This window comes from Coptis chinensis, chromosome 2, assembly GCF_015680905.1.
Source record: "Coptis chinensis isolate HL-2020 chromosome 2, ASM1568090v1, whole genome shotgun sequence".
Lineage (NCBI taxonomy): Eukaryota > Viridiplantae > Streptophyta > Magnoliopsida > Ranunculales > Ranunculaceae > Coptis > Coptis chinensis.
In genome coordinates, this window is record NC_141457.1 from 55,507,420 (window position 1) to 55,518,739 (window position 11,320).

At 38.0% G+C, this 11,320-nt stretch overlaps 2 protein-coding genes across 2 annotated transcripts; both read left to right on the plus strand.

Moving 5' to 3' along the window:
• Positions 1-4,521: 4,521 nt before the first annotated feature.
• Positions 4,522-9,038, plus strand: RECQI1 (RECQ helicase l1). The gene is made up of 10 exons (XM_086594610.1): positions 4,522-4,653; positions 4,721-5,094; positions 5,190-5,450; positions 5,857-6,020; positions 6,302-6,398; positions 6,524-6,567; positions 6,997-7,111; positions 7,197-7,550; positions 7,660-7,884; positions 8,766-9,038. Exons 1-10 carry the CDS (start codon positions 4,542-4,544, stop codon positions 8,868-8,870), a joined length of 1,851 nt encoding a protein of 616 aa, XP_086450736.1. The 5' UTR covers positions 4,522-4,541; the 3' UTR covers positions 8,871-9,038.
• Positions 9,039-9,944: 906 nt separating this feature from the next.
• On the plus strand, positions 9,945-11,033 carry LOC147516691 (uncharacterized). The gene has a single exon (XM_086593353.1). The coding sequence runs from the start codon at positions 9,945-9,947 to the stop codon at positions 11,031-11,033; it is 1,089 nt and encodes a 362-aa protein (XP_086449479.1).
• Positions 11,034-11,320: the final 287 nt, after the last annotated feature.

Here is an 11,320-nt window from a genome sequence, read left to right on the forward strand (position 1 = left end):
TGTAGGGGATACAACCATATATTCATATCCAGACAACACCTCTTGGAAAAAGATTAATTAATCTAATCAAATGTGCCACAACACTCCCTAGCAAAGTACTAGTGAACTCAAACTCAAATGAAACTAAATGACAGTTCTTAGGTGAACCACTTCAATTAGAATAAAACTCTACTCAAATTCAATGAAGAATAGTTAAACTAATTCTTTTAAATAAACATAGACCTTACTGACATTTCTATTGCTCCAAGATCAAATTAACAACCCACCTAAACATATCCTATATCCATATATCCTCCGATATCCAATAATCAAATAAACTTCTACCAAATCCAATATCCACGTGTCTGTGTCGGACACATATTGCATGTCATTTACCTCGAATTTTGATATTTTGCCGTGTCCGACAATTCGTATCCGTGTCCGATACGGCGTATCAATGTAACCTACCTTAAAACCAACCTAGGAAAGAAAAAAAATATCATGAAACCAGCTAAAATCACCACAACTCGACTCAGTCCAAGAAGCCCAACATTTTCTCAGAAAATTGTCATTGTAGCCTTAAAGCCCAAACAAGGGGCACATTTGGTGATATACATAAGTGAATTAATAGATGTTATCCAAACATAGATCCATAATTACTTTCCCAAGTGTTCAATGCATAAGCCACTAAAGAATATAGGGCAGTACAAAATGAAACTAAAGTAAAACATTAAAAGGAGCAGCAGATGTTAAAATAAGACCAACATTCATGCATGCCCTGTATAATCTCTACTCTTTAAGCTGGGGATAGAAGACAAGCATACAGATGATAATTGGACACACAAATCTCTAATCTTTCAGCAGGATACAAAATTAACTCAACAATTTCAATATTATAAGCAAAACAACCAACTTCAGTAGAGAAAATACAACAAGATCGAAATGGGCAATAATGCTTTAATTCCTCAACCTAATAAATTTACAACCAAAATTAATTCAACTGAAACCAACAAACCAACAAGCATATAAAAGCATCTGACTTAGTATCTTAGAGGAGAGTGCCTAGCTTAGATACTTAATTATGGGTGTATCTGTATCAGGACATAAGCATAGATGAAACTTTTACCTTCTGTTCTGCAAGCCAACGTTTAAGTTTAAACTAACCAACTCAATCAAAATTCTAAATGAAGTGAAAGACACCCACTTCACAAAAATGAAATGAAATGAAAATTCTAAAAAACTGACAAGTATAACTTTCACAATAGTAGTGCAGTAAGTCGAACTTGGAAACTATTATAAACAAATTCATTTAACAAGAAATTATAAACACTAGAAAACGAAATCAAGATTTGCAAACCCAAAAACCAAAATCGCGAAAAACAAAACTGATATTCATAGAAACTAACACTAAATTATTGGAAAGATGGCACCTTTGTTTAAGAAGAAGAATTTGAGATGAACAAACTACCTCCTTTAGTCCGCTTTCATCGAAATTTGGAAAAGATGAACAAAAAGGTGGTGGAATTCGAATAGATTGAGAAAGTGGAGAAGAGATCAGGTGGAGTTTGAGGGGGAAGTGGTTTCTCTCTGTTGTGCTGAAAAATTTTAAGTCGAGGAGAAATCACAGAGGTGGGTAGCTGACGCCTCATATTGTCGCACACGCCAAACACGTGCCTTGGGATATTTGTTAAACTGATGCCTCTTTGCCGTCACTTTATTTTCTACGAATTTAAAAAATAAACTAAACTATATTTTTTGACTTATTGTGACGCCAAACAACAATAATGACGACAATTTTCCATCACAACTTTTATGACGATTATTTGGTGTCACAAATCTAGAAAGGCACCTGTCACAAAAAAGGTATTACGGTGTAGTGAACTAATATGTTGGGATCCTATTTTCTGAATAATAAGAAATAATAAATGGCTTCAGATGCATAAGTGGACAACATGCACTGATTGATTAAGTATAGTCAAAGCACGCTAATAACAAAATCTACCTACAATTCCAGAAAAGTATTACAAGAGATCAGTTATTGCCTGTTCAATTTCAGAGAACTTCACAAAAGAGTCCTCAAGAATCGACCAATCAATCAAAGCAGTAAAGATTCTCCGTCATCCATGCTTTTTAAGCAGCACACTGTTACCCATTTGGAGTCCCCAACTAAGAGAAATTTGTGCAGAAGTCTTCAACAATTTCTCTGACACCATACTTAATCTTAGATGCTTACGCACAATACTCTTTAGCCATGCTGAACTAGGGGAACCTAATAGTTAATATCCCTGCAAAGTGAAGGCCATGAGATATGGAAAAAAAGCTCTGCAAAGAGGGATATAATACTAAAGTTAGAAGCTTAAGTTCCTTAAAACTTATAACTCACAGATAGGTGTACTCCGTGCAACGCAACTGAGACTGTTGCCAAGCTAGGTGGCATATTGACAACAGCAAGGACACTTGAAACTTCCAAAAGCTCTCCCAACTTTTTTGACAAAAAAATTCTAATACCAATAGCAGAAGACTTGCCAAAATCATAAAGACCCTCCACTGCTTTCCAAGGTACTAGGAAATTCAGGTTGGAAATTCATGTGAATCTATTATAGTTTTCACACACGGCAAATTGTATGTGGCGGATTTAAGAATAACATCTAGACAGGGATTAAGATATATATCTAAATTATCTGGACAATGTAGTTGAATCATTAAAATGTGAGAATAAGACCTCATTAATGATTTGGCCTTATTTTTTATGTAGAAACTAGAGCATGTATACTGATTACTCAAAGCAACATACATGCAAATATACAATTTAATGATATACACTAATACAATGATACACAATTATACATGATCAAGTACAATAAAGATTGGAGAACAAAATTTTCTTTCTCTAATATAATAGGCCCACATAGGAACATAAACAACTTATCTGCCCTATTAGTTTAAAAATCTTAACAAAAAAGGAATGGACTTCTCAGAACATCCCATAGCATCAATGTTACTTAAACAATTCAACAACCGAACCATTACTTACATCACATTACTGTGAACTAAAATACTAGACATGTTAAAGAGGCGCTGAGGTGGGATGGTTAGCGAAGTAGTATATTTTCAAGAAAACAATAAACAATGCGACAATATACTATACATTACTACATATTTAATCAATTGTCAATTCTCTAGAACGGATTTATTCATTGCACTAAAAAAATGTATTTAAAAACAAATATATCAAATAAATACCTGTAATAACACTATCAAGAACGAAGAAGAACTGTTGAAGGAGACGAATGCAACTGATGAAGAACATAAAAGGAATTTAAAAATCCAAAATGAATATAATAACTTCAAATTAATCCAAAGAGAAATGAAGTAATAACTTCATTCTCAGTTTGAAGTTTCAACTAAAAAATTGGACACGGGTTTCACGAAAAAAGGTCGAAATAGGAGACATCAGGACACATGCTCTAACTCAAGAGATACGTACTCTTCACTCTAATAACAACTAAGTTTGGACCAATTACAATAGCCAAGCCCAAAGCCCATTAAAGTACCAGCTATTAAAGTTGGTTTATATGTAAATCGAATTCGGTATTACTCTCAATAGTCTCAATTCAAACATATAAAACAAGTTGGCAGTACTAAAAAACTGCAATTGGAATAATATATACGTGTAATGTTTTTGGGGTTTGGAAGGATGACATATCTAGTTGCAAACTGTCTTTCCAAGCAATGCAAGTCACAAGAATAAGCATAATGGTTTTGAAAGATTTTTTTTTTTTGTAAACTTTATTTCAACTTGAAAACTTCAAGTGATGATAGTAAAATTAGTAGTGGGTCACCGTCTCATTGGTTGGGTTAGTTGCTTATACTCTTAGGAGTCTTATGCGAAAGAGCCATACACATTTTGTGCTTGAATTAGACCATAAATTTATTAAATATAAAAACTATCATAACAAAATATTTCTTTTACATCACGAAAGATACCTAAAAGCAAGGACCAAAATATCGGCGATATATCGGTATTTTGGTACACCGACATCGATATTTCCGACATATATCCACCGAATATAGAACCATTTTTTCCCCCGATATATATCGGAATTTCCGATATAAAATTTTATATCGCCGATATAATCGATATTTACGATATATATCAGTTGACTTTTTGACCATTTTTTAATATAAATCCAATATTTCCAATATATTTCCGATATTTCCGATATATCCGACATTTTAAATAGTTTGGATTGGTCACCAAAAAAATGGATATATCCGATATATATCAGTTTTTGGGTACACCGATATATTCATTGATATCGATATTTTGGCCTTGCCTAAAAGATCCAGGCGTATGTCCGGGTTCAAAATCTAGTATTTTTCTAATATAGTAAGATATTTTCATAGTACAAATTACAAACAGAATTTTATGACTTGAGAGTGTTGGAAATATTAAAGCCCATATATCCAGGCCCATTAACGAAACAAAAGCCCAATTTGTTACTTCACATTTTCTGGCGCGCATTTTTCATTTCACGAGATTGAGCGGGAAGAAGAAGAAGATGGATGCTGCGTTCCAAGTAGAGAAATCTCGGCTTATTAGCTTAGCTCTCGAATTCGGCTTCAACGAAGAATCCGCTAACAAATGCTTAGACCGTTTGGTTGATCTCTACGGTAACAAACCCTAATTTATTTATTATATGACACGTCACGTCGATTGTTCATTTATTTATTTTTGCAGGAGAAGATGGGAGAGAATTTATTAGTGTGGAGCATTGTGGTGATGATTATGTTGCTAGTTTGGCTGAGTTTATGCAAGACAGTGAGGATTGGGATGATTTACAAGCCATGGAATCAGAAGTTTGTGGAACTTTGAGTAGCATGTTCAACAAAGAAGCTCAGCCAGATTACATCAATGTTATTGAAGATTCAGAAAACTCCCAGAATGAGGAAAATATAATGAGCTTGGATTTGTCTTCTTCTACTGATGATTCGGATTCAGATTTCATCATTGCCAAAGAGAAGAAGATTGGTTCCAGTCCATCCTTGTGTCTTGATAGAAATAGCAAGCATACATCTGCGAAGAGTGCGGACAAACAATCTTCAACATCCACTGTAAGCGACTTTCTTTTATTAGGATTACAGTTGTATGTCTAGATGTTCCATAACAGTGCCATGCGACACTTTCTGAAATGTTCTCATTCTTGTAGGAGCGTAGAGGCAGTATTATTCAAAATTCGGTTTCATCAAAGCCTCAGAAGAGAATTTGCTCTGAATTATTAGATCAGGAACACGAAACTCTAGGCTATGCAGCCTTACAGGCATTGGACGATATTGAATTGGCAAATGTTGTAATATTTGGTAATACAACATTTCGAGCTCTGCAGCATAATGCTTGTAAAGCAGTTATAGAAAAGAGAGATTGCTTCATTCTTATGCCCACGGGAGGTGGAAAGAGTCTATGCTATCAGGTGAGTAACTTTTGTTTATAGGTGTAGCCTCATTTCCCATCATTAGGATACACAGTAAGACAGTCCTTTGATATTTAAACTAACGTGTTGATCAGAAGTACAGTCATGTAATACACAGGGTAGTTTGAGTTGAAAATCTTGTTTTTCTCTAAATAATTTTTCCCCTTCTTGATGGGTGGGTTGTAGCTCTAATTAGCGGCCTGTGAATGAAACTTACTACTCAGCTAGGATTTGTCTGGTTGGTCTCTTGTATCCTTCTCTTGGAATGTATACACTATGCCTTATTGATAAAAAACACAAAGAAAACAAAAAGCGATAAGCAACAAAATTGCCAACTTGTACTTAACTGGTTATTTATAGTTCTTTTAGAGTGCTTAGGAATCAAATTTATGTCTGCAATATGCAGCTTCCAGCAACTCTGCATCCAGGTGTTACTGTTGTTGTGAGCCCCCTACTTTCTCTTATTCAAGATCAGATAATCACACTGAATCTCAAGTTTGGAATACCAGCGACCTTTCTGAATTCTCAACAAACTGCTTCCCAGGCGGCAGCAGTCCTTCAAGAATTGAGGTGAGGATTTCCATTTTTTCTCTGTTCTTACCTATTTCAATATGAGACATATGCTCTTTCTTTGGTCTCCCTTTTTCTAAACGATAATCCACCGGCTGATAAGTTAAAAGGAAAAGAGCTGGTTTTTAATTTTTTATCATTTTAAGGGATTTCAGAAAAAAATGTTTATTGTTTATGCGCTAGAAGGAGATGTACATTGTTTTCCCACTACTATGATGACTAGCTGTCCTTATGACCATCATTTTCTACTATACTAATTCAACTAATTTTCCTGTGTCTAGGAAAAACACACCATCGTGCAAGCTCCTATATGTTACTCCTGAAAGAATTGCAGGAAACCAATCATTTATTGAAATCTTAAGATGCTTGCATCAGAAGGTGACTTTTTTGAATCTATAAATAATGATAGATGATCTTCATTTTAACTCGTATGGATTCCAAAGTTTTGCAGTCATAGATTGGTTATAGTGTTTGTAAAGGTGGTCTAACCATTACTTAAACAGGGTCAACTCGCAGGATTTGCTATTGATGAAGCACACTGTGTGAGGTATGTACTTTGGTGTATGTATTGAAGGGATTCGTGTTAAGTTATTTATGTGTTTTTTTTTTCTTAAGTTTTGATTGGAGCACTAATTTATTTTTATTTTTATATTTTTAGTTGGAGCACTAATTAGTCCATGCACTTAGTCATTTGTCTATCTGACCACTTTTTGAGGAATTCAAATGAGATTGAATTCACATTTTGTAACTGTAAAATAATCCAGCTCTTGCTGTATTTCTATGCCTTACGAAGCGTACGGAACTATGAATAGATGTTATTAAACTGTCCCAATGGTTGGATTATGTGCTCCACAGGAAGAGTATTAGTCACTGGCACATTCTCCCAAGCTATTATCTAAGTTTGTACTATCTTGTTGGTTATGACCTGAGAATTATTTTATAAACAATTGCCAAAATGATTTTTTGTGCTTTCCAGTCACTGGGGTCATGATTTCCGTCCAGACTATCGAGGATTAGGAAGTCTAAAGCAGAACTTCCCCAGTGTTCCAATAATGGCATTAACTGCAACTGCTACTCAGTCCGTTCGAAAGGTAGTAAGTAATGTGTTACTTACTAGATAATCCTTCTGGAATTTTGTAGCAAATCCGCCTTCCTAACTTGGTAGACTGGTAACAGGATATTCTAAGTACTTTAAGGATTCCTCATGCCCTCGTTTTCGAGACAAGCTTTGATAGACCAAATTTGAAGTATGAAGTAATGGGGAAAGCTAAGGATCCTCTGAAGCAGCTTGGTCAACTAATAAGTGACCGTTTCCACAATATGTGTGGAATTGTTTATTGTCTTTCAAAAAGCGAATGTGTGGAAGTCTCTGCTTATTTGAATGACAAGTGCCAGATAAAGACATCTTATTACCATGCGGGTTTATCTGCTCGGCAGAGAGTTGCAGTTCAGAAGAAATGGCACACAGGAGAGGTGCATGTTGTATGTGCTACTATAGCTTTTGGAATGGGAATAGACAAACCTGATGTTGTAAGTATGAATTATGATCGGCCAATTATGATCTGTCTGTTGATGCAAATTTACCGAGCCATACCTGTATATTTTATTTTTAATGTTATCTACTTAAAACCTTTCGCAGAGATTTGTCATCCACAACACCTTGTCAAAGTCAATTGAAAGCTATTACCAAGAATCAGGTAGGGCAGGCAGAGATAATCTTCCTGCTGTATGCATTGTTTTGTACCAGAAGAAAGACTTCAGTCGGGTTGTATGCATGTTGCGTAGCGGTAAAGGATGTAAAAGTCAAAGTTTTAAGATCAGCATGGACCAAGCACATAAAATGCAGCGGTACTGTGAACTAAAGGTATTCACATCAGTTTTACATTTAGACCAGTTTCTTGGTTCTCCTTGGGCAGAATATAGTTGGCGTGTTTTTGCATCTATGACATCCCCTACCTTCTCTCTTCTTGCTATGATTATCTTCTCGTCTGCTGATGTTTTCCTTGCTTAACTATCTCACCTCGGTGCTATGTAGAGTCCAATCGATCACAGAAGTTATGAGGTACACTTCACCCCATTGGGCTAGGCGCCTTTGCACCATATAGTCAAGTTACAAGTCCGGGTGTCAAAAATCAACCCTTCCCCACCCCCACCCCCACCCCCCCCACACATTACCAACGTACCTTGTAGGACAAGCACTCGTATCACAATCGCCCCCCATCATCGTTGACCGTGATACCACTATATGATGACCCACTCCACAGTAGTGCTGATGTAATCCCCACTTAATCACCTCCACGTTAGAGGCGTGGGATTTTCCTAAATTTCTTCAGTGAAAGTAGAGTTCGAGTCAATCACATAAGAACTTCAGATCTTGAAGAAACCTGAGAGGTGGGAGAATAATGTTTTCTGGAGCAAGCTTAAAGCCTTTGGGCTAGGCGCCTTTCCAGTATACTCTCGAGGAACAATCCTCAGGGTACCCAACTTCCCTCAGTGCCACACATACGTTTAAAATCGTAATTATTGTCAAATGCTCTAAGAAGCATATAACTTTTTAGTCTTGTTTAGGGCTTAAAGTTCCTGGGTTGCAAAATAGGCTGCACATTTTAACATGTCTTCGAACAGTACATCTGTAATTTACTAAAATGTATTTCCTGCTCAATTATCCCTGCAATGACGAAATCAGACTTCCCTAAATATTCCTAAACTAACTCTTTTTGTTTCTCTGTTGTCGTGAATTTTCAGAATGAATGTCGGAGGCAGTCTCTTCTCATGCACTTTGGGGAATGCTTCCACCGAAACAGTTGTATGTATGGCCCTTCTCCTTGTGACAACTGTCTAAACAGTTAGAGATGAGAAACCATTTATTTATTTTGATGCAGAATGAGGTGCCACTTTTATAATATATTAAGCATAACATATCTGGAGGTTGATGTCTTGATGATGATCCTAAATTTAAGATCCATAGTTTTTGGTGAAAATTTCACCCGAATTTATTATTCATTCTTTTAAACTTAAGAGTCTTTGTTGTTTGAGATCTACCTGTTATACTAGGCTTAGTGATCAACTTGTGTATATTGTCATCATGTATTCTCTACTGTAAACTCGATGTATATCCGGAGAAACAAGTATATGAAAACGTAGGCAGAACATCTCTAAGAGGATTAAATTGAATCATACATCTCATGCTGTCCATATCATGTCAGACTAATATTCCAAGTGGGAACAGATAAGGTACATGTAGGGGAGCGATATCCTATCATCCACGCGTGCAACATAAGCGAACTCAGGACATCGACCTCCACGACCGACCTGTGAGCAGCTCTCTCGAGAACACATATGTGCGCTGCATAAGCGAACTCAGTACATCGACATCCAAGACTGATCTGTGAGTAGCTCCTTTCAGGTAGGTGGTACAAACATAGATGTCTCGGTACGAACACATGGCCAAAAACAGAACGCTTCGGATAAGGCCACCACTAGGGGTAATCATTACCAGGATCTTACTTGCACTTCCCACCACCGGGAAATAGGGGTGGCCGCACCAACTCCCAATCATCACATGACTTATAATATAACCAGCCCAACACTCCATCACGATCTCCACTCTACACGTGTGAAAGAAACACACGTGTCTCTCAATTGACATATCATCAAGCCTATAAATACCACCTATTTGAACTACGTCGGGCCTGATTCCTCTCTCCCTGGAAAAGAGAAAATACCAAAGAAAGAGGATACGTAGGCAGCTCGCTCACAAGCGAACTCGGTCCACCCAGAAAATCTCAACCCTCTTCCCTCTCCTATCGCAAACACTAAGGAAAACCAAAACGCTCATTTACATTGGCACCGTCTGTGGTTTCGATTACTTGAGAAATCACGTTACCCTAACTACAAACTCTCCAATTCTCAAGCCCACGAAGCATGGTCAGCCTCGAAGCTCAGGTTCAACATCTTGCAGAACAACTGGGTGTAACAAATGAAAGCATTTCCTTGCTCAGGCAAGAAAATGCTACTTTAAGGGCCCAAGTTGGCTTTTTATCAACAAAGAACCGGTCGGCAATGTTCTTTGAAAATGGCATCAACGAGGTTAATCAGCAGATTAACGAATTGTCATATAGGATAGGCCAAAGTGCAGTCAGAAAAGACGCAACCCAAATTGTTCAAAAAATGCTCAAGACATACCGCGCGTCTCCGTTCACTGCTAACGTTCTTAGCAAATCCTTTCCTCAAGATTTTATCCAGCCACGTTTCCCCATGTATGATGGCAGCACCTGTCCCGGTCAACATGTGGCTCGATACATTCAGAGTTTGGCCCTCTACAGTTCTTCTGAGTATGATTATCTTCACTGTCGATTATTTCCGACCAGTCTCAAGGATGGCGCACTTGATTGGTTCTTCTCTCTCGAACCCGATTCTATTAAAACTTTTGAGCAGCTTACTGACCTATTTGCTAGCCAATATGTGCATAACAGACGTAAGAAGGCAGATCTCGATTCGCTGTTCCAGTTATCATTCCGAGAAGATGAAACCATTCGCCAATTCTTAGGACGGTTCAAAGCTGAACTGTTGTGTATGGAAAGCAGACTGAAAGAGTCTTTTGCCACACTGGCATTTTCTAATGCTTGTCGAGTGCGTAATACCGACCTCTCCAGATCGCTCATGAAGGAACGCCCGGAAACGCTATCCGAACTGTACGCCCGTGTTGACAAGTATATCAAGTTGCAAGAAAGTTTGAAGTCCAGTGGTTTAGCCGAGAACCAGGAGGTAGCAGCGATCTCTGATCATACTCCGCGTACCAAACAGCGATCCAGGTCGCTGGCACCTAAGGCTGGGACCCGCCAAGATAACAACAGAGAATTCGCTGTCTTGACTCGCTCTCCTAGTTACATCCTCGACAAGATCCGGCGAACCTCGTACTTCCGCCCAGACGTGAAGCAGCCAGCAGATCGACCTGACAAGCCATATTGCGTCTTCCACAGAGCCAAATGTCATGACACGAATGCGTGCTAGGGGCTTAAGCACTATTTTCAAGACCTTGTCGAAGCTGGTCACATTAAACAGTACACCAACATTCCCGACGGTGATTTGCGTCATAAGCTCATGGCTCGCCGCGTGCATAGCCGATCTCCACCTCGCCGAGTGCGCAGTCGCTCTCTCCCTCGCCGTCATCATCAAGACTTCCAAGTTCGTCCCCACCGTAGAGGACGTCCCCAAGAGCGTTCTCGTCACGAGCGCAGACAACATTCCTCAGATCGCGACAATGCCCGAACAATTCACATGATTACTTTTTCCGATGA